General features: G+C 38.1%; 1 protein-coding gene across 4 annotated transcripts in view; it reads left to right on the top strand.

The window, feature by feature from the left end:
- LOC133663564 (elastin-like) overlaps positions 1-25,000 on the top strand; it is a 278,983-nt gene that overhangs the window by 141,885 nt on the left and 112,098 nt on the right. For all 4 annotated transcript variants that reach the window (XM_062068120.1, XM_062068122.1, XM_062068121.1 and 1 more), the window contains exons 7-10: positions 12,158-12,217; positions 13,019-13,066; positions 15,333-15,446; positions 15,518-15,544. In XM_062068120.1, coding sequence (XP_061924104.1) covers positions 12,158-12,217; positions 13,019-13,066; positions 15,333-15,446; positions 15,518-15,544 — 249 coding nt within the window. The remainder of the gene's footprint in view (positions 1-12,157; positions 12,218-13,018; positions 13,067-15,332; positions 15,447-15,517; positions 15,545-25,000) is intronic.

The following is a 25,000-nucleotide window of genomic DNA, read 5'->3' as shown; positions in this document are numbered from 1 at the left end:
AATATAGATCAATACAGTCTGCAGGGATACAATCCGTAAGCACACATGATTGTATTTCTTGATGAAAAAAAAAAAACAATTTTTTTTTTTTTTTTTAAATTAAATCAACATAAAAAACACAATATATACATTATATATCAATATAGATCAATACAGTCTGCAGGGATACAGTCCATAAGCACACATGATTGTATTTCTTGATGGGGAAAAAAAAAAAAAAAAAAAAAATCCCCCCCCCCCCATTCCTTGGGGACAAATTTTCAAGCGTTGACCGGTCCCCAGCTACAAAAAGGTTGGGGACCACTGCTTTAGGGGACCTGTTTTTTTTGTCCCCATACCGTCAGAGGTCCCCTAAAGGTGACTGTGTAAATAGAGCGATGTCCCCATTAAGTAAGCATTGCCAGAACACACACACACACACACACCTTACTAAAACATGATGTACACCTGCACCATCTAAGACAGACCTGGGCAAAATACGGGCCCAGGGCCACATGCGGCCCGTTAAGATTTTCAAATTCTAAATTTTTTTTTTTAGAACTTTAACATCAAACTGTCGCCGCCATTATGTTTTTAAATTACTGTACGGTAGCCTTTTTCGATTTCTAATAATTCGCAGTGAAAATGTACATTTTGATTGGCAACTCAGTGGCCAAAAGCTTACTGTGAAAATAAGTCGTACCGTTTTGCCATTTACAGTAACGCACAGCAAAAAATCCTAGATGAGCTCGGGCCCAGCGAAACCGGCGGCGTTTCTGGGTGTTGTTGATCAATGGCTTTGGCTTTGCATAGTAGAATTTTACCTTGCACTTACAGACTGTAGTTACTGACAGTGGTTTTCTGAAGTGTTCCTGAGCCCATGTGGTGATATCCTTTACACACTGATGTCGCTTGTTGATGCAGTACCGCGAGTGAGATCGAAAGTCTCAGGCATTCAATGTTGGTTTTCCGCCTTGCCGCTTACGTGCAGTGATTTCTCCAGATTCTTTGAACCTTTTGATGATATTACGGATCGTAGATGGTGAAATCCCTAAATTCCTTGCAGTAGCTGGTTGAGAAATGTTGTTCTTAAACAATTTGCTCTGGCATTTGTTCACAAAGTGGTGACCCTCGCCCCATCCAAACGAAAATTAAAAGTATTTTGGAGTTCGGGTGTTGGTGAAGGGAACAGTGATAAAGTCATCTAAAATAATTTGTGTTAAAAAGGGGGCAAGTAAATATAACAATATTATTCTTCCATCTGCTCCTTTCTGATCATGGAAATGTAGAAGAAACAAAAAACAATGAAAGTGTCAACAGTATATGGCTTGTATATATGCATTTTCATGAAAGGAATGAAAAGAAATGAATGAATGAATGAATCCTTGTTTGTGAATGACTGAGCATTTCATGGAAGCTGCTTTTATACCCAACCATGGCACCCACCTGTTCCCAATTAGCCTGTTAACCTGTGGGATGTTCCAAATAAGTGTTTGATGAGCATTCCTCAACTTCCTCAGTCTTTTTTGCCACTTGTGCCAACTTTTTTGAAACCTGTCGCAGGCATCAAATTCCAAATGAGCTAAAATTTGCAAAAAATAACCAAGTTTTCCAGTTGGAACATTAAGTATCTTGTCTTTGCAGTCTATTCAATTGAATATGGGTTGAAAAGGATTTGCAAATCATTATATTCTGTTTTTATTTACCATTTACACAACGTGCCAGCTTCACTGGTTTTGAATTTTGTATAATACCGGTCAAAACGTTGGCCACACCTCTTTCAACAGCATGAGGTATTCTGATGCTAACACGATTAACATACATTTTGGTGCATTTTTGGACATATACAATCATTAGTGCGAAATGAACATGCCTTTCTCCTTATAACAATATACAGTAGGGCTGTATGGTAGACTGGTACAAGTATAGTACCACGAATTAATCATATTCAGTACTATACCGCCTCTAAAAAGTACCTGTTTTTTTTAAAATGTATATTCTGTTTATAAACTCAGGAAATACGTCCCTGGACACATGAGTACTTTGAATATGACCAATGTATGATCCTCTAACTACTTGGTATCGGATCGATACCTAAATTTGTGGTATCATCCAAGACTAATGTAAAGAGTCAGAAAACAGATGAATAAGTGATTATTACATTTTAACAGAAGTGTAGATAGAACATGTTAAAAGAGAAAGTAAGCAGATATTAATAGTAAATGAACAAGTAGATTAATAATCCATTTTCTACCGCTTGTTCTTAATAATTTTGACAAAATAATGGTTAGAGATCGGTAGGTTGTGAGTTCAAACCCCGGCCGAGTCGTACCAAGGACTATAAAAATGGGACCTGCTTGGCACTCAGCATCAAGGGTTGGAATTGAGGGTTAAATCACCAAAAATGATTTCCGGGCGCGGCCACCCGCTGCTGCTCACTGCTCCCCTCACCTCCCCGGGGGGTGAACAAGGGGATGGGTCAAATGCAGAGGACACATTTCACCACACCTAGTGTGTGTGTGTGACAATCATTGATACTTTAACTTTAAACCCTCTAAAGGCCTTAGTGGCCACATGCGTGGACAGCACCTTTTAGCTCTTATTTCCAAAATTGTGTACACTACTGAATTGGGGTCTTATGGCCACTTATGTGGACACTTATACTGCCATCTGGTGGTGTCAGAAGAGTATAAAATACAACGGAATTTGGGGAAAAAAAGTGTAAAAATAAGAATTAGCATGTCACTACACATGAAGTACACGTTTGTGTACTTATGGACTAAGTACATCTTATCAAAAGATGATTTTTAGTTTTTATTCTAATTAGGGTCCAATAAGCCCAAATAGCAAAGAGAAATAAAATAAAAAACATGTAAACAAAAAGCTTGGGCCTTAAGAGGTTTTAACTTGACTTAATACAGGGGTGTCCAAAGTGCGGCCCGGGGGCCATTTGCGGCCCGCAGCTAATTGTTTACCGGCCCGCCACACATTCTGGAAATACTATTGTAAAAATAAAAAAGAACATTAAAAAAAGTGGAATGAGGTGAAATCTAACGAGAAAAAGTTGCAATGTTGACACAAAAGCTGCCATGCAGGCTGTTGTTGTTGTTGTTTTTTTTGTCTTCATTTTTTTTGCCATTGCTCAAAAAAAAAAAATAATGACAAAACATCCATGTTATAATGAATTATTTTCAGGGCTCCAATTACTTCAAATATTTCACTTTAAAATGTTTTATGTGGCAAATATTGCATATATTGTGTAGTAGCCATATAAAAACATCAAAGTTTTCTTTGGAAAAAAAGCGCATAAAACAAACAAAATAATAGTTCCAGCATAAAATCGACAGATATATCTGAAGTTGATCTCGTAACTTAAGTGTTGAAAATAAAAGAAAAACCTAATAAAAATGTATCACTTTATGAGTGGGGCACCTTTTGGATCCCAAATATATTTAGTGAATTTTTATTTGATTACTCAAAAATATGAAAGAATTAAAATCAATGGTGTCCTGCATTATTGATCTTTTAGGGCTCTAATGACTAAATACTGCATATTTCAGTTTTACTATAAAAAAACTAAGTTGTTTTTGTTAAGTTAAAGTACCAATGGTTGTCACACACACACTAGGTGTGGTGAAATGTGTCCTCTGCATTTGACCCATATTTTACTATAAAAAAAACGAAGTTGTTTTTGACAGAATTTTGACATTTTTTTAAAATTTGTATTACTTTATATCAACTTAAAGTTGATATAAAGATTTACTGTAAGCGTTAAATAATTTAAAAAAAATAATGATCTGACTTATTTTTAACATTTTAATGACTGAGACCTTTATGGTCCCCGGCACCTCTAAAGGTAAAATAAATAAAAAAATGCATATATTTTGTTATGGTTTGAAAATGAAAAATATCAAAATGGCCCCCACATGCTTTAATTTTTCCGTGTGCGGCCCTCAGTGGAAAAAGTTTGGACACCCCTGACTTAATAGGTAGATAAATGACACAATATGTTACTGCATACGTCAGCAGCTAAGTTAGGAGCCTTTGTTTGCTTACTTACTACTAAAAGACAAGTTGTCTTGTATGTCCACTATTTTATTTAAGGACAAACTTGCAAAAACAAACATATGTTTAATGTACCCTAAGATTTTTTGTTAAAATAAAGCCAATAATGCCATTTTTTGTGGTCCCCTTTATTTAGAAAAGTATCAAAGTACCGAAATACATTTTGGTGCTGGTATGGGGACAACTCTAATACACAGTAATCATTATGTTAGAAGTTCTTCACAACCGTGACTTCTCACTTTTTTCATATTCGACAGTTTCCTTCTCAAGTGCTGGCATTAAGTCCCGACCTCAACCCTACTGATGTTTTTTTTTTACGACCGAAACTCATTAAATATTTTCACTACTTGTTAGGTCAGGGAAACACTTCTGCAGCGCCGTGAATGATATGTTTATATTCCGGAGGTTTTCTTCTGGCACTTTTTGAGTGGCTTATGTCATCCGTTTTCGTTGGGCGGGCGCAGACAGTAATGCCTTGTCGGCGTCCACTGTTCACGCAGGGCGTGCTAATAAACACGTTCGACATGTTAACTGGCCCTCCTCGCGCTTGTAAGGGACGGCTCGGTACGCTGCAAAAAGTCAGTGTTCAAAAACAAGGAAAAAAAATACAAAAATGAGGGGTATTTTATTTGAACTAAGCAAAATTATCTGCCGATAGAACAAGAAAATTTGGTTTGTCAAGACTTTCCAAAACAAGTACAATTAGCTAACCTCAATGAACCCCAAAATACCTTAAAATAAGTATATTCTCACTAATAACAACTATATGCGTACGTATTTTCTATTGTTTCATTAAAAATAAAACAGCAAAGTCCATTTGGCTGTCATCTGTGTTAATTATGAGACACAATTGTGTCAAAATCATGATTTTTTTTTTTCATGCTTTAAATAAGAAATTATTACTTTAAAAAAGTAGTTTTATACTTGTGAGTGTTGATGACACAGCTTTGCAACAGTTGATATTCTAGTTTCAAGCATGTTTTACTCAACATACACTACCGTTCAAAAGTTTGGGGTCACCCAAACAATTTTGTGGAATAGCCTTCATTTCTAAGAACAAGAATAGAATGTCGCGTTTCAGATGAAAGTTCTCTTTTTCTGGCCATTTTGAGCGTTTAATTGACCCCACAAATGTGATGCTCCAGAAACTCAATCTGCTCAAAGGAAGGTCAGTTTTGTAGCTTCTGTAACGAGCTAAACTGTTTTCAGATGTGTGAACATGATTGCACAAGGGTTTTCTAATCATCAATTAGCCTTCTGAGCCAATGAGCAAACACATTGTACCATTAGAACACTGGAGTGATAGTTGCTGGAAATGGGCCTCTATACACCTATGTAGATATTGCACCAAAAACCAGACATTTGCAGCTAGAATAGTCATTTACCACATTAGCAATGTATAGAGTGTACTTCTTTAAAGTTAAGAATAGTTTAAAGTTATCTTCATTGAAAAATAAGGACATTTTAATGTGACCCCAAACTTTTGAACGGTAATATAGGTCATCAAATCTCAGCTACAAGCTGTAATATCTTACTGAGATCATTTAGGACCAAAACACTTAAAACAAGTATGTTAGTGTTTTAATTGTTTTAAGGGCTTTGGTCCTAAATGATCTCAGTAAGATATTACAGCTTGTTGCTGAGATTTGATGACCTATATTGAGTAAAACACGCTTGAAACTATTTTTGTCCAAATGTCCAAAACACGTCCAGCAATGGTGCACAGGAAGGCGGGGAAGAAGAGGGGAAAAGGCGGCCAAAATGGTCAAAAGTCCCAATTTTGTCCAAAATACCTCCCCGGGTTCCAGTCTCACGAGTCCCGCTGCCGGCCGCACAAGTCCCAGGATGCAAACAATGTCCAAAACGCACCCAGCAAAGTCCCACGGGAAGTGGGGGAGAAAAGTGAGAAAAGTCGGCAAAAGTCCCCAAAAATGTTCAAAATACCTACCCAGGTTCGAGTCCCACAAGTCCCGCCGCTGGCCGCGCAAGTCCCGGGTTGCCCAAAATGTCCATAACACACCCAGCCAAGTCCCACGTGGACGGGGGATAAAAGTTGGAAAAGTCGTCAAAAGTCCCCAAAAATGTTCAAAATACCTACCCAGGTTCGAGTGCCACAAGTCCCGCCGCCGGCCGGGATGCCCAGAATGTCCAAAACGCGCCCAGCAAAGTTCCACGGGAAGGCGGGGAGAAAAGTGAGAAAATTCGGTAAAATGTTCAAAAATCACACCCGGGTTCGAGTGCCACACTAGAACCTTTATTTAACCAGATAAGAAAACCCATTGAGATCAAGATCTCTTTCACAAGGGTGACCTGGCCAAGAGGTCAACAGCACATGTCACAGCAACACTGCAAAAAGTCAGTGTTCAAAAACAAGAAAAAAAATACAAAAATGAGGGGTATTTTATTTGAACTAAGCAAAATTATCTGCCAATACAACAAGAACATTTGGCTTGTCAAGACTTTCCAAAACAAGTCAAATTAGCTAACCTTAATGAACCCAAAAATACCTTAAAATAAGTATATTCTCACTAAAAGTCGGCAAAAGTCCCCAAAAATGTCCAAAATACCTACCCAGGTTCGAGTCCCACAAGTCCCGCCGCCGGCTGCGCAAGTCCCGGGATGCCCAAAATGTCCATAACACACCCAGCCGAGTCCCACGTGGACGGGGGATAAAAGTTGGAAAAGTCGTCAAAAGTCCCCAAAAATGCTCAAAATACCTACCCAGGTTCGAGTGCCACAAGTCCCGCCGCCGGCCACGCAAGTCCCGGGATGCCCAAAATGTCCATAACACACCCAGCCGAGTCCCACGTGGACGGAGGATAAAAGTTGGAAAAGTCGTCAAAAGTCCCCAAAAATGCTCAAAATACCTACCCAGGTTCGAGTGCCACAAGTCCCGCCGCCGGCCGGGATGCCCAGAATGTCCAAAACGCGCCCAGCAAAGTTCCACGGGAAGGCGGGGAGAAAAGTGAGAAAATTCGGTAAAATGTTCAAAAATCACACCCGGGTTCGAGTGCCACACTGCAAAAAGTCAGTGTTCAAAAACAAGGAAAAAATATACAAAAATGAGGGGTATTTTATTTGAACTAAGCAAAATTATCTGCCAATAGAACAAAAACATTTGGCTTGTCAAGACTTTCCGAAACAAGTAAAATTAGCTAACCTCAATGAACCCCAAAATACCTTAAAATAAATATATTCTCACTAAAAGTCGGCGAAAGTCCCCCAAAATTTTCAAAATACCTACCCAGGTTCGAGTGCCACAAGTCCCGCCGCCGGCCGGGATGCCCATCAAAGTCCCACGGGAAGGCGGGGAGAAAAGTGAGAAAAGTCGGTAAAATGTTCAAAAATCACACCCGGGTTCGAGTGCCACACTGCAAAAAGTCAGTGTTCAAAAACAGGGAAAAAAATACAAAAATGAGGGGTATTTTATTTGAACTAAGCAAAATTATCTGCCAATAGAACAAGAACATTTGGCTTGTCAAGACTTTCCAAAACAAGTACAATTAGCTAACCTCAATGAACCCAAAAATACCTTAAAATAAGTATATTCTCACTAATAACAAGTGCACTTTTCTTGATGGGAAAAAAATGAGACCTTTTTTCTCAATATTTCTCAGTAAGATATTACAGCTTGTTGCTGAGATGTGATGACCTATATTGAGTAAAACATGCTTGAAACTAGAATATCAACTGTTGCAAAGCTGTGTCAGCAACACTCATAAGTATAAAACTACTTTTTCAAAGTAATTTTCTTATTTCAAGCATGAAAAAAAAATCATGATTTTGACACAATTGTGTCTCATAATTAAAACCGATGACAGCCAAATGGACTTTGCTGTTTTATTTTCAATGAAACAATAGAAAATACGTACTCATATAGTAGTACAGTTGGCACGGTACAGTAAACTGACAGTTAATATTTAAACATTTAAGATGTGACATTTCTAACAATTTTGAACAGAAATAGTTCATGCACATTCAGATAAATTCCTCAAAATTACAATTAAAACATTTTTGGCGGGGGCCGGGCTGTATATATGTGCACTAATTGACTGAAAGAGCACGCATTTGGCGCTATGATGTCATGTTATCCATGGAAAAATGCAGTTTTAGACCATATGATTTGCCTGAGCGGCTAGGAGACCCCGAGAGTAACAAGCGGTTGCCTTGTTGCCTTTCCATTAAGAACAATAAACTAGTTTTTAGTATAAGTTTGCTGGTTTCAAGAAATGTAATGCCGAGCGCATATCATTATGTCAAGATAATGGCACTAGCATTTACTTCATTTAAGAATATTTTTCAACATATTGAGCAAAAAGGTCTCTTTTTTTTCTACCAAGAAAAGTGCACTTGTTATTAGTGAGAATATACTTATTTTAAGCTATTTTTGGGTTAATTGAAGTTAGCTAATTTTACTTGTTTCGGAAAGTCTTGACAAGCCAAATTTTCTTGTTCTATTGGCAGATAATTTTGCTTAGTTCAAATAAAATACCCCTCGTTTTTATTTTTTTTTAAATTGTTTTTGAACACTGACTTTTTGCAGTGTGTGTTTTGGACATTTGGACAAAAATAGTTTCAAGCATGTTTTACTCAATATAGGTCATCAAATCTCAGGAACAATCTGTAATATCTTACTGAGATCATTTAGGACCAAAACACTTAAAACAAGTAAAACACTCTAATATAAAATCTGCAAAGTGAGATGAATTATCTTATCAGACAGAAAATAAGCAAATATCACCCTTATTTGAGATATTTAATCCACAGAACTGTCATTTAGGTCTGAGCTCACCACTTCCCTAGGATGTTGTCCTCAGTTGTTGGGGGTCATTGTTGCTCACATGCTCACAACTGCAATTTTCTCCTTTGACTCAAATTTGTATATAAACTTTTTTTTATGGGGATTCTCAGTGGAGCAGATTATGTTTCACAGTAAAAGCACCGCAGTCGTGACCTGGATCAGTGTTTATTTTGCTGCCTGGGTCAAATATGATAAGAGCCATTCCACTGAATCGGTGCCATTTGCTCTCTTTTTTCAGCTCTAAATCTGATAATTCACATATTAAACTACTCCAAATGTGTATTGGCCCATGTGGAGCAACTTTATCGGCTTCCATGTATATAACATCAGCACACATTGTTGGTCTTTTCCTCTATTTTAGTCAAGTCACCTACAAAAGGCAAACGTGGTAGTTTAGAGGCCACTTGGAGCTTGCAGCTACACAACAGCAAAGCACACGATAGCACACAAGCTAGACGTGCATAAGTTTCTTTACTTGAACAATATTGCAGTATAATACATCACATTTGTCAATAATTATATACACAAGTATCAAATACTCGTATACAAAGTCTCCAAGGCAGAAAAGTATCCAGTAACAGACGTGTCCGCATCATTCATCCATCCATCCATCATTCAACGTGAGCTTAATTTAATGAATTATTGAAAACAAAAAAACAATATTAGATTTTACTTGTTGCACAACAACAAATCTCAAAAGTGCAATTACCACCCCACTTCAACCTAAAGACAGCATATTTTCATTCCAGATGGTTAATAATACATTTGTGTTTTTTTATAGCTACCATTGTTCTCTGTGTGACTAATTTGACTATATCAAACATTTTCTAACATTGCAGCGTTTTCGTGTATTTTAGTCAAGTCACTTACAAAAGGCAAACGTGGTAGTTTAGAGGCCACCTGGAGCTTGCAGCTACACAACAGCAAAGCACACGATAGCACACAAGCTAGACGTGCATAAGTTTCTTTACTTGAACAATATTGCAGTATAATACGTCACATTTGTCAATAATTATATACACAAGTATCAAATACTCATATACAAAGTCTCCAAGGCAGAAAAGTATCCAGTAACAGATGTGTCCGCATCATTCATCCATCCATCCATCCATCCATCCATCATTCAACGTGAGCTTAATTTAATGAATTATTGAAAAAAAAAAACATTACATTTTACTTATGTTGTACTTTACATTTGAACAACAAATCTCAAAAGTGATATTTCCACCCCACTTCAACCTAAAGACAGCATATGTCCATTCCAGATGGTTCATAATAAATTAGTGCTTTTTTTTTAATAGCTACTATTGTTTTCCGTTTGAATAATTTCCCTTGATCTCATATCTCAATACTCATATACAAAGTCTCTAAGGCAGAAAGCATCCAGTAACAAACGTGTCCGCATCATTCAACGTGAGCTTAATTTAATGAATTATTGAAAAAAACAAAACGATATTAGATTTTACTTGTTGTACAACAACAAATCTCAAAAGTGCAATTACCACCCCACTTCAACCTAAAGACAGCATATGTCCATTCCAGATGGTTAATAATACATTTGTTTTTTTTATAGCTGCCATTGTTCTCTGTGTGACTAATTCGACTATATCAAACATTTTCTAACATTGCAGCGTTTTCGTGTATTTTGGTCAAGTCACCTACAAAAGGCAAACGTGGTAGTTTAGAGGCCACTTGGAGCTTGCAGCTACACAACAACAAAGCACACGATAGCACACAAGCTAGACGTGCATAAGTTTCTTTACTTGAACAATATTGCAGTATAATACATCACATTTGTCAATAATTATATACACAAGTATCAAATACTCGTATACAAAGTCTCCAAGGCAGGAAAGTATCCAGTAACAGATGTGTCCGCATCATCCGTCCATCCATCCATCATTCAATGTGAGCTTAATTTAATGAATTATTGGGAAAAAAACAATATTACATTTTACTTATGTTGTACTTTACATTTGAACAACAAATCTCAAAAGTGCAATCCCCACCCCACTTCAACCTAAAGACAGCATATGTCCATTCCAGATGGTTAATAATACATTTGTGTTGTTTTTTTTTTATAGCTACTATTGTTCTCAGTTTTAATAATTTCACTTGATCTCATATCTCAATACTATACAAAGTCTCTAAGGCAGAAAGCATCCAGTAACAAACGTGTCCGCATCATTCAACGTGAGCTTAATTTAATAAATTATTGAAAAAATAAAAATAAAATTTAGATTTGACCTGTGTTGCACTTTACATTTGACCAACAAATCTCAAAAGTGCAATTACCACCCCACTTCAACCTAAAGACAGCTTATGTCCATTTCAGATGGATAATAATCATTTGTATTTGTATTTTTTTTTTAGCTACCATTGTTCTCTGTGTGACTAATTTGACTCGATCAAACATTTTCTAACAATCCACACTACAAAATAAAAGTATATATGCTGATATCGGATCAATATCTGTGTCGGCCGATACTCAAGGTTCCAATGTTGGTATCGTATCAGAGTTTAAAAAGGTGTATTGGGACATATATTTATATATTATATTTAATGGTGAAGTCTAACTTAACCTCTAAAGGCTTAGTGGCCACATGCGTGGACAGCACCTTTTTAGCGCTTATTTCCAAAATTGTGTACACTACTGAATTGGAGTCTTATGGCCACTTATGTGGACACTTATACTGCCATCTGGTGGTGTCAGAAGAGTACAACATACCATGGAATTTGGAGGAAAAAAAAGTGTAAAAATAAGAATTAGCATGTCACTAAACATGAAGTACACGTGTGTGTACTTATGGACTAAGTACCTCATACAAAAAGATGATTCTTAGTTTTTTTATTCTAATTAGGGTCCAAGGAAGTGTGTGCAGCAAACAAATGTTATATTTCCAGTGTTCAAGGTAGTTGAAATTAATCTTTCTATTAATAAATATGCATTAAGATCAATGTGCAGAACCTTTTGCTTGATAAAAAAAAAAAAGTTATTTGCAGTTAATCACCAAATGACACTGATTCTCATCAACTTTTTAATCGGGATCTCAACTGGAGCGGATCCTGTTTTGCTGTACAGTGTAAACCCATCGCAGTTGTGACCCGAGACTGTTTATTTTGTGTCTGGGTCAAATATGATGTTCTGCAAAGTGTGTTTAAAAAAACAAACAAACAAACAAAAACGGGTTTATGGAATGTGCTACGTAAATTCTGATGCACGCCTCGCTGTAAAGACATATTTCATCACTATGTGGATCTATTTTTGGTGGGGTTATGAATGACGTTGTGATGCCCTGCTGTGTGTTGCAGGGGTGTACGTACCGCCAGGCGCTGGGATAGGCACGGGACCAGGAACTGGATACTATCCAGGTAACAAAGTCCGCTGGCAGAGTTTAGAATAATAAACTGGACTTACTGCAATAAAAGTACTATATAAAAAAATTACATTAAAAAAAGCATAAAAGCAAAGCAGAAATGAAACTAACGATTTTGGCAATGTGGAATATGAAAAACTCAAGACTCTCGTTATTGACAGTTCCCAATTGAGCTATGTGAAAATGTGCATTTTCAGAGATTGATAACTGCTCTGACCACACATTGCGACATCTGTTTGTACTTTGTGCACGCTCGCCCTCGCCAATAGTCAAATAAATATGGACGCAGAATTTGCTAACATAAAAAACATTCATAACCGCAAGCAATAGGGGGGCAGACCTCCGCCATTGTTACTGTTAACAAATGTGGTTACCAGTTTATGTAACTGAATTTTTATGTATTTTAATTCTGTGGACTGATTTGTAAAAAAAAATTACATTAAATTATGCTCACAATTTCAATAAATATATAATTTTTTATATTCAGTGTGTTGTGTAAAAAAATATTGTTTATTTTATAAAAAAAAAAGCTATTTTTTTACACTGAATTTTTTACATACTGAATTTAGAAACCCTATTTTAATAAACTAATTTTGTTGTTGATTCAGTGTCAAAAACCTCCATGCGAAACATACCGCACACAACTTAAGACTATTTTTTCCCCCTCTAATCTTGACAAACTGATCTTATACACACAAACGTGTTTGTAATCCGTGTAAAGGAAACATGCAGCAAGTGTATTTTATTGTGACATATTGACACCGCATAACTTGATAATTGATGTTTCATCACAAAGGGTCAACTGGAGGAGTGCCTGCCGGCTATAAACCAGCCAAAGCAGCGAGTGAGTAGAAAAACACATTTATTTTCTTTCTCCTAAATATTTTGGTTTGATACAATCTAAGGGGTTGTTTGTCATGACGGAGCCTATGAGGGTTTTATTTAATCTAAAAAAGGATTAAATCAATTATGAAGGAAAATAATGAATATTCAGTATAGAAGTGGATTTGAGCTTAATTTTGAAATTAGTTTATTTAATAAAATAAAATAAAATAGTTTGTTTGATTTTATATCTGTGAAGAGGAAGGCAGTACATTGCTTTTTTTTCCTTTTTTTTTTATTTCTTTTTTTAATTTTTTAATTTCTTTTTTTATTTTTTGGTGGGGAGAGCAAAAAAGTGTCTGTTTCTCAGTAAACGTATTATGATTTCCCTATCAAATGAATAAATAAATATAAATTTGAAAAATAAATTAAAAAAAGCTAAAACAGCTAGGAGCAAAATAATGTAAAAAAAAAAAAAAAATAAAAAAAAAAGAGGAAGTGGAACTGGGACACCCATTAGAATAGAATAGAATAGAGTTTTATTTGTCATTATTACAGTGGACAGGTTCAAAGAACAACGAAATTGGAGCAGATCCCCTAAGGTGCATACACAATAATTTAGTAATATAAATAGTAAAAAAAGATTAAAAAAAGATCAAAAAGAAATTATGTATCTATATATATGTATATATCCACACACATGCACATATCCATTCACATGCATATATATACATATACACATATAACATTATTGCACATTATAGTCCGAAAAAATTAAAAGACATGACACATTGTGCTCACTCAGTGCCTGTTTAATGCTACCATTATTGCCATTATATGCCATTATTTCATATATGTGGAACGTATCTCAAAATTCAGTAAACAATCAGTACCTCTTTCATTGTGCTTGTTTCATAAAGGGACCACAGTGAAATTAATAAGATGCATTCCACTACCCATTATTAGTAAGGCTGCCAAATTACCACCAAAAGTGGCAGTAGCTTGATTGTACATGACTAAAATCCACACCAATTTGACTAATAACCCCTGTCTGGACTGTTTTCATGTATCTTTAATGTGATGTATTCTGCACAAAGTGATCATTGAAAACCACAACAAGGCATGCTGGGAAACGTTTGCTTTCCAGACGCATGCTCAGACCTGCCAAGTCTTCCGGATTCAAAGGAAGACTGCCCGAAATTACCCTTGTCTAAGTCGCAAATCTCAGGCATAGTGATGCAATATGTGCATACAGCTAGCCTAAATAGCATGTTAGCATCGATTATCTTGCAGTCATGCACTGACCAAATATGCCTGATTAGCACTCCAACAAGGCAATAACATCAACAAAGCGCACCTTTGTGCATTCACGCACAGCATAAAACTTTTGGTGGACAAAATGAGACAAAGAAGGAATTGAAGATTTTACATGTAAACAAACTGTTGCACTTGTTTGTATTCCCCCCCCCACCCCCCCCCCCCCCGTCTTTTTCCGTTTTTAATCCTTTTTTAAAAATGCTCCAGAGAGCCACTAGGGCGGCACTAAAGAGCCGCATGCAGCTCGAGAGCCGTGGGTTGCTGACCCCCGGTTTAAAAAAAACAAAAAAAAACAACAATACTATGTGAGGAAAACGCCACCTTTAAAGAGAATGACTACAATATTATAACTAAATAAAATAAATTAACACCATCTAAAAAAATGATATAAAAAAATCAAACATAAATAACAAAGTAATTAATAAATACAAACATAAATTAGTAATAAAAGTAGTAATAATAATAATAAATAAAATCAAATATGACAGAATAAAAACTAAGAACCTAAGAAGAGTTTAAAATATTCAGTAAGAAGCCGGAATAAAAAGGTGTGCCTTTTAAAGCGGGGGTACCTAAGTTATATTCTTGAAGTAAAAATTAAAAAATCCTATTAGCATCATTCAGAATATCGTAACAGTAATCATTTCTGGGAAAAAAATGTGTCTGCGTGCTGTCTGTGCCTTTATAATGAAGTATTTTAGTAAATAAAACCCCGGAAGACAAATGAGCGGTCAACCCCTCCAGATCCTGTCACATATTCCAGATCCTGTGTGTGGCCTTTTACATGGTGAGGTGAGTTACTGATGGAATGCAAATAAACACAAACAAGGGGATCCTTGGAGGAGACCGTGAGGGACTATCAGCGAGATGCGCAGTCAGGGGCGGGATTTACAGTTTGAATTCTGCCCGGTGACACAAGATTCAAGTACCCTGGTTTTAACCTGTTTAAAAAAAAATTCTTGTATTCGAAGGTTATGGAGGTGGAGGGCAAGGTGGCGTTCCCGGAGGTTATGGAGGTGGAGGGCAAGGAGGCGTTCCCGGAGGTCTGGTCCCTGGAGGCTTTGGTCCTGGAGGACTCGGAACAGGTATGAAGAACGCGAGCAGAAGTGCTTGTTGGCGAGCAAAAGTATAACCTTTCTTTTTGTGTGTTTAATAGGACAAGGCGGGAAAGGCCCTAAACCAGGTAAGATGATATTTGTGCAACACCTTTTTGATTTGAATCCCATCACTGCATGTGTTCCTTCTCATTATAATGTAGCATCTGTGCAGTCATTTTTTGTCGGGCGTCACGGAAAATGGTTTCCTTTTGCTATCAGTGTAAAACAGGGGTGTCCGAACCCCAGTCCGTGGGCCAAATGCGGAGCTCTGGCATCTTAGAGACGACGGCAGTAGTTCCATTTTAATAAGCAAGCTGGCTGTGCTTTCATATTAATTTTGAAGACCCAGGGGTCTGACATGCGGGAAATTGTCACCACCTTGTGGACATTGTGAGAAACTCAGGTCAAAGACTTTGATGTGTACTTATATGACCCAATCCAAACAACCTTCCCTAGTCATGGTTGAAAATAAATTTTGAACGGCACAAAAGGTCAACACACACGGTCACACATAACACAATCTTTGTAGATATTATTAAAAAAAACAACCCATCACCATAAAAAATTCAAAATTTGATGGGAAAAAATGCAAAACACTCTCTGCACATTCAAAGAGGTCGTCACAGAAGTAAACTGGATGTGCTTTCATATTAATTTCAAAGGCCCAGGGGTCTGACATGTGGCAAAATATCACCATCTTGTGGACATTATGAGAAACTCAGGTCGAAGACCTTGATGTGCACTTATATGACCCAATCCAAACAAGCTTCCCTAGTCATGGTTGAAAATGCATTTTAAACGGCACAAAAGGTCAACACACACGGTCACACATAACACAACCTGTTCACTGAACTCTGTAGATGTTATTCAAAAAAATGTCCCATCACCATTAAGAAAATTGAAATTACACCCAAGGAATGATGGGAAAAAATGCAAAACACTCTCTCCGCACTTATCCATGGTTGACTTTTAGCTGCTTGATATTTTTGATTGATTACAAAGATTCAAAGAGGTCGTCACAGAAGTCAACTGGCCGTGCTTTCATACTAATTTCAAAGGCCCAGGGGTCTGACATGCGGGAAATTGTCGCCACCTTGTGGACATTGTGAGAAACTCAGGTCGAATACCTTGATGTGTACTTATATGACCCAATCCAAACAACCTTCCCTAGTCATGGTTGAAAATACATTTTAAACGGCACAAAAGGTCAACACACACGGTCACTGAACTTTGTAGATATTATTCAAACAAATGTTCCATCACCATAAAATATTCGAAATTACACCCATTTAAATCCATTGCAAGGCATGATGGGGAAAAAATGCAAAACACTCTCTCCGCACTTATCCATGGTTGACTTTTGGCCGCCTGATATTTCTGATTACAAAGCGTCAAAGAGCTTCGTCACGAAAGTAAACTGGCCGTGCTTTCATATTAATTTTGAAGGCCCAGGGGTCTGACATGCGGGAAATTGTCGCCACCTTGTGGACATTGTGAGAAACTCAGGTCGAAGACCTTGATGTGTACTTATATGACCCAATCCAAACAACCTTCCCTAGTCATGGTTGAAAATACATTTTAAACAGCACAAAAAATCAACACACACGGTCACACATAACACAACCTTTGTAGATAGTATTCAAAAAAACATCCCATCACCATAAAAAATTCTAAATTACACCCATTTAAATCCATTGCAAGGCATGGTTGACTTTTGGCTGCTTGATATTTCTGATTGATTACAAAGATTCAAAGAGGTCGTCACAGAAGTCAACTGGCCGTGCTTTCATACTAATTTCAAAGGCCCAGGGGTCTGACATGCGGGAAATTGTCACCACCTTGTGGACATTGTGAGAAACTCAGGTCGAATACCTTGATGTGTACTTATATGACCCAATCCAAACAACCTTCCCTAGTCATGGTTGAAAATACATTTTAAACGGCACAAAAGGTCAACACACACAGTCACTGAACTTTGTAGATATTATTCAAACGAATGTTCCATCACCATAAAAAATTCGAAATTACACCCATTTAAATCCGTTGCAAGGCATGATGGGGAAAAAATGCAAAACACTCTCTCCGCACTTATCCATGGTTGACTTTTGGCCGCCTGATATTTCTGATTACAAAGCGTCAAAGAGCTTTGTCACGAAAGTAAACTGGCCGTGCTTTCATATTAATTTTGAAGGCCCAGGGGTCTGACATGCGGGAAATTGTCACCATCTTGTGGACATTGTGAGAAACTCAGGTCGAAGACCTTGATGTGCAGTTATATGACCCAATCCAAACAAGCTTCCCTAGTCATGGTTGAAAATGCATTTTAAACGGCACAAAAGGTCAACACACACGGTCACACATAACACAATCTTTGTAGATAGTATTAAAAAAAAACGTCCCATCGCCATAAAAAAATCGAAATTTCACCCATTTAAATCCGTTGCAAGGCATGATGGGAAAAAATGCAAAACACTCTCTCCGCACTTATCCATGGTTGACTTTTAGCCGCTTGATATTTCTGATTGATTACAAAGATTCAAATAGGTCGTCACAGAAGTAAGCTGGCCGTGCTTTCATATTTATTTCAAAAGCCCAGGGGTCTGACATGCGGGAAATTGTCACCATCTTGTGGCCATTGTGAGAAACTCAGGTCGACGACCTTGATGTGTACTTATATGACCCAAAAGGGACGGCGTAGCGTAGAGTGGTAGAGTGGCCGTGCCAGCAATCGGAGGGTTGCTGGTTACTGGGGTTCAATCCCCACCTTCTACCATCCAAGTCCGTTGTGTCCTTGGGCAAGACGCTTCACCCTTGCTCCTGATGGGTGCTGGTTTGCGCCTGGCATGGCAGCTCCCGCCATCAGTGTGTGAATGTGTGTGTGAATGGGTGAATGTGGAAATACTGTCAAAGCGCTTTGAGTACCTTGAAGGTAGAAAAGCGCTATACAAGTATAACCCATTTATTTATAATCCAAACAACCTTCCCTAGTCATGGTTGAAAATAAATTTTAAACAGCACAAAATCAATAATCAAAGTAATAAAAATAATCAAAGGTAAACACTTTAAAAACGGTTGATATTTAAGGCATCCTGATTGGGTGTGGCTTGGCAGAGATTGTCCTCCACCTACTGTTGCGTTATAAAGTGATGATTGGCAGACATGGTCACACATAACACAACCTGTTCACTGAACTTTGTAGATATTATTCAAAAAAACGTCCCATCACCATAAAAAATTCGAAATTACACCCATTTAAATCCATTGGAAGGCATGATGGGAAAAAATGCAAAACACTCCGCACTTATCCATGGTTGACTTTTGGCTTCTTGATATTTCTGATTACAAAGCGTCAGAGAGCTTCGTCACGAAAGTAAACTGGCCGTGCTTTCATATTAATTTCAAAGGCTTGGGGGTCTGACATCAGAATCAGAATAGTTTGAGAACGGGTTGACAAACTAGGAATTTTACTTGGTGCAATCGATAAAACATAAAACATGTGGCAAAATTTCCACATCTTGTGGACACTGTGAGAAACTCAGTCCGGTGACCTTGATGTGTACTTTCTCACCTACCAAAGCGCACCATTAACTTATATGACCTAAACCAAACAACCTTCCCTAGTCATGGTTGAAAATAAATTTGAATTACAAAGAAAATACAAGAAATGGATTACAAAGCACGGAAGTGAACAAGGTAGGAGTTGAACTTTCACATACTCTTGACATTCAATTATCCTGGTGTAAAAGAATGCACTGGTAATGTGTGGATGAAGTACTTCACACTGCATTGTGTTACCTAACAAAGGTAAACACTTCAAAACGGTTGATATTTAAGGCATCCTGATTGGGTGTGGCTTGGCAGAGATTGTCCTCCACCTACTGTTGTGTTATAAAGTGATGATTGGCAGACATGGTCACACATAACACAACCTGTTCACTGAACTTTGTAGATATTATTCAAAAAAACGTCCTATCACCATAAAAAATTCGAAATGACACCCATTTAAATCCATTGGAAGGCATGATGGGAAAAAATGCAAAACACTTCGCACTTACCCATGTTTGATTTTTGGCTTCTTGATATTTCTGATTACAAAGCGTCAGAGAGCTTCGTCACGAAAGTAAACTGGCCGTGCTTTCATATTAATTTCAAAGGCCCGGGGGTCTGACATCAGAATCAGAATAGTGTTTATTGCCATTGTTTGAGAACGGGTTCACAAACTAAGAATTTTACTTGGTGCAATCGAGCAACGTAAAACATAAAACATGTGGCAAAATTTCCACATCTTGTGGACATTGTGAGAAACTCAGTCCGGTGACCTTGATGTGTACTTTCTCACCTACCAAAGCGCACCATTAACTTGTATGACCTAAACCAAACAACCTTCCCTAGTCATGGTTGAAAATAAATTTGAATTACAAAGAAAATACAAGAAATGGATTACAAAGCACGGAAGTGAACAAGGTAGGAGTTGAAGTTTCACATACTCTTGATATTAAATTATCCTGGTGTAAAAGAATGTACTGGTAATGTGTGGATGAAGTACTTCACACTGCATTGTGTTACCTAACAAAGGTAAACACTTCAAAACGGTTGATATTTAAGACATCCTGATTGGGTGTGGCTTGGCAGGGATTGTCCTCCACCTACTGTTGTGTTATAAAGTGATGATTGGCAGACATGGTCACACATAACACAACCTGTTCACTGAACTTTGTAGATATTATTCAAAAAAACGTCCTATCACCATAAAAAATTCGAAATTACACCCATTTAAATCCATTGGAAGGCATGATGGGAAAAAATGCAAAACATTCCGCACTTATCCATGGTTGATTTTTGGCTTCTTGATATTTCTGATTACAAAGCGTCAGAGAGCTTCGTCACGAAAGTAAACTGGCCGTGATTTCATTTAATTTCAAAGGCCCGGGGGTCTGACATCAGAATCAGAATAGTTTTTATTGCCATTGTTTGAGAACGGGTTCACAAACTAGGAATTTTACTTGGTGCAATCGTACAAAGTAAAACATAAAACATGTGGCAAAATTTCCACATCTTGCGGACATTGTGAGAAACTCGGTCCGGTGACCTTGATGTGTACTTTCTCACCTACCAAAGCGCACCATTAACTTGTATGACCTAAACCAAACAACCTCCCCTAGTCATGGTTGAAAATAAATTTGAATTACAAAGAAAATACAAGAAATGGATTACAAAGCACGGAAGTGAACAAGGTAGGAGTTGAAGTTTCACATACTCTTGATATTCAATTATCCTGGTGTAAAAGAATGTACTGGTAATGTGTGGATGAAGTACTTCACACTGCATTGTGTTACCTAACAAAGGTAAACACTTCAAAACGGTTGATATTTAAGGCATCCTGATTGGGTGTGGCTTGGCAGGGATTGTCCTCCACCTACTGTTGCGTTATAAAGTGATGATTGGCAGACATGGTCACACATAACACAACCTGTTCACTGAACTTTGTAGATATTATTCAAAAAAACGTCCTATCACCATAAAAAATTCGAAATTACACCCATTTAAATCCATTGGAAGGCATGATGGGAAAAAATGCAAAACACTCTGCACTTATCCATGGTTGACTTTTGGCTTCTTGATATTTCTGATTACAAAGCGTCAGAGAGCTTCATCACGAAAGTAAACTGGCCGTGCTTTCATTTAATTTCAAAGGCCCGGGGGTCTGACATCAGAATCAGAATAGTGTTTATTGCCATTGTTTGAGAACGGGTTCACAAACTAGGAATTTTACTTGGTGCAATCGTACAAAGTAAAACATAAAACATGTGGCAAAATTTCCACATCTTGCGGACATTGTGAGAAACTCAGTCCGGTGACCTTGATGTGTACTTTCTCACCTACCAAAGCGCACCATTAACTTGTATGACCTAAACCAAACAACCTTCCCTAGTCATGGTTGAAAAAAAAATTAGAATTACAAAGAAAATACAAGAAATTGATTACAAAGCACGGAAGTGAACAAGGTAGGAGTTGAAGTTTCACACACTCTTGATATTCAATTATCCTGGTGTAAAAGAATGCACTGGTAATGTGTGGATGAAGTACTTCACACTGCATTGTGTTACCTAACAAAGGTAAACACTTCAAAACGGTTGATATTTAAGGCATCCTGATTGGGTGTGGCTTGGCAGAGATTGTCCTCCACCTACTGTTGCGTTATAAAGTGATGATTGGCAGACTATAAAACAATGGCGCTCGAGGACTGATTGGTGTTTTTACAACGCCGGACCCTCACAATATCTGGAAAGTCGAAACAGGCCACGCCCCCTCCCCTCCCCCGGTACCGCACGATAAATATTTTCCATCGCTATATTTGTGTCTGCACTTCTCAGGTTGCTTTAGCAGCTTTTTGGCCGTCGTTTGATTTCCGCCAGCAGGCGCAGACAGGATCTCGGCATACCTCCTATGTGTTTGCAAAGATAAGGAAGCGAGCGGGCCCGATAACGCCAGGGTTCCGCTGGAGGGCCACACCTCTGCTCTCCACTCAGACGGGCACTTCCACTTTTGTGAAAGTGAGCACATTTCCACGGATGGAAGTTGATTTTGGCAGGGATTGTTTGGGGAAAAAAGTGTACTGTAGATCCTGCCACTGTTTCGCAAGACCTATTGTGCTGAGATCATGGACAGAAAGGCGATGATGCTGCGTTGATGTCATGGCGTTGGCAGGAAATCATAGCATTAATTCAATATTTAATCAAGTTGTTCTGATGTCATTGCTCTTATTTTTGCCCCCGAAAATGCTCCGACGGAAGACCGATTGTGTTCTAATTTCATAACAATTTAAAGGCCTACTGAAATGATTTTTTTTTATTCAAACGGGAATAGCAGATCCATTCTATGTGTCATACTTGATCATTTTGCGATATTGCCATGTTTTTGCTGAAAGGATTTAGTATAGAACAACGTCGATAAAGTTCGCAACTTTTGGTCTCTGATAAAAAAAAAAACCTTGCCCCTACCGGAAGTAGCGTGACGTTGTCAGTTGTTCACTCCCTCATATTTTCCTATTGTTTTCAACGCAGCTAGAGCTATTCGGACCATTACCCCATTAATTTGAGCGAGGATGAAAGATTCGTGGATGAGGAACGTTAGAGTGACGGACTAGAATGCAGTGAAATACATATTTTTTTTCGCTCTGACCGTAACTTAGGTACAAGCTGACTCATTGGATTCCACACTCTCTCCTTTTTCTATTGTGGATCACGGATTTGTATTTTAAACCACCTCGGATACTATATCCTCTTGAAAATGAGAGTCGAGAATGCGAAATGGACATTCAGTGCCTTTTATCTCCACGACAATACATCGGCGAAACGCTTTAGCTACGAGCTAACGTGATAGCATCGTGCTTTAACTGCATATAGAAAGAAAAAAAATAAACCCCTGACTGGAAGGATAGATAGAAAATCAACAATACTATTAAACCGTGGACATGTAAATACACGGTTAATGCTTTCCAGGCTGGCGAAGGTTAACAATGCTGTGCTAACGACGCCATTGAAGCCTACTTAGCAACCGGACCGCACAGAGCTATGCTAAAAACATTAGCTCTCCACCTACGCCCGCCAGCCAGCCTTCATCTGCTCATCAACACCCGTGCTCACCTGCGTTCCAGCGATCGGCGGAAGGACGAAGGACTTCAGTAGGAAGTCAAGGTGAGGTCGGCGGCTAGCGCGTCTGCTCTCCAACAAAGTCCTCCTGGTTGTGTTGCTGTAGTCCGCTGCTAATACACCGATCCCACCTACAACTGTCTTCTTTGCAGCCTTCATTGTTCATTAAACAAATTGCAAAAGGTGTCCAGAATACTGTGGAATTATGAAATGAAAACAGAGCTTTTTGTATAGGATTCTACGGGGTACCATAACTTCCGTTTAACTGACTACGTCACGCGCATACGTCATCATACCGCGACGTTTCAGCCGGATGTTTCCCGGGAAATTTTAAATGTCACTTTATAAGTTAACCCGGCCGTATTGGCATGTGTTGCAATGTTAAGATTTCATCATTGATATATAAACTATCAGACTGCGTGGTCGGTAGTAGTGGCTTTCAGTAGGCCTTTAAGTTCAGTTCAGTTTCAGTTTATTTGGAACGTGCGTACGATAATGCGCCACATATTTCCATTTGTCTCATTACAGCACCTCCGAAAAGGATAAGGAAGAAGCAGAGTTTATTTAATCCTACCCCTTTTCATTCCATAGCAATTTTATTTATTTATTTATATATTTTTTTAATTATTTATTATTTATTTTATTTTATTTATTATCAAAAAAAGTGTTATTACCGCCCTGACATCGGTAGGTCGTGAGTTCAAACCCCAACCGAGTCATACCAAGACTATAAAAATGGGACCCATTACCTCCCTGCTTGGCACTCAGCATCAAGGGTTTGGAATTGGGGGTCAAATCACCAAAATGATTCCCGGGCGCGGCCACCGCTGCTGCTCACTGCTCCCCTCATCTCCGAGGGGGTGAGGGTGATCGGTCAAATGCAGAGAATAATCACTTATTCTTCTGTTGTCTGATTCTATACATAAGTTTCGGGTGATACGACAAGTTTTGGTATCAATTTGATACCAAACAGTTACAGGGTCATACATTGGTCATAATTAAAGTATTATCCTGTGTCCAGGCACATATTTTCATTTTATAAACAATAAAAAATTACAAAAGATACTACAATGATAACATCGATTTACACTACCGTTCAAAAGTTTGGGGTCACCCAAACAATTTTGTGGAATAGCCTTCATTTCTAAGAACAAGAATAGACTGTCGAGTTTCAGATGAAAGTTCTCTTTGACCCCACAAATGTGATGCTCCAGAAACTCAATCTGCTCAAAGGAAGGTCAGTTTTGTAGCTTCTGTAGCGAGCTAAACTGTTTTCAGATGTGTGAACATGATTGCACAAGGGTTTTCTAATCATCAATTAGCCTTCTGAGCCAATGAGCAAACACATTGTACCATTAGAACACTGGAGTGATAGTTGCTGGAAATGGGCCTCTATACACCTATGTAGATATTGCACCAAAAACCAGACACTTGCAGCTAGAATAGTCATTTACCACATTAGCAATGTATAGAGTGTATTTCTTTCAAGTTAAGACTAGTTTAAAGTTATCTTCATTGAAAAGTACAGTGCTTTTCCTTCAAAAATAAGGACATTTCAATGTGACCCCAAACTTTTGAACGGTAGTGTATATGAACTATGTGCGGCTCTTGTTCTTGGTATCATTACAGTCGACGTCTGTGTAGACCCACCCATGGCATTTGTTTATTTTTAGGAGAGCTTGCTTGCTGTTAGCGGTGAGCTGTTGTATCCTCCTACGGTGTGTAGTGAAGCATGTTTAGCTATTCCTCGTCCTGCAGGGATGATACTTGTGAGAAACGTACTTTATTTGTCGCCATGGAGACAAGGATTAGTGATTTAGACGTAACTAAAACACTACAGACTGTGGATGGATGTTGGCCGAACAAGAGCAAGAGATAAGCGACACTTCT

The sequence above is a fragment of the Entelurus aequoreus genome, linkage group LG13, assembly GCF_033978785.1.
Source record: "Entelurus aequoreus isolate RoL-2023_Sb linkage group LG13, RoL_Eaeq_v1.1, whole genome shotgun sequence".
NCBI lineage: Eukaryota > Metazoa > Chordata > Actinopteri > Syngnathiformes > Syngnathidae > Entelurus > Entelurus aequoreus.
This window is presented reverse-complemented; position numbering and strand designations above follow the sequence as displayed.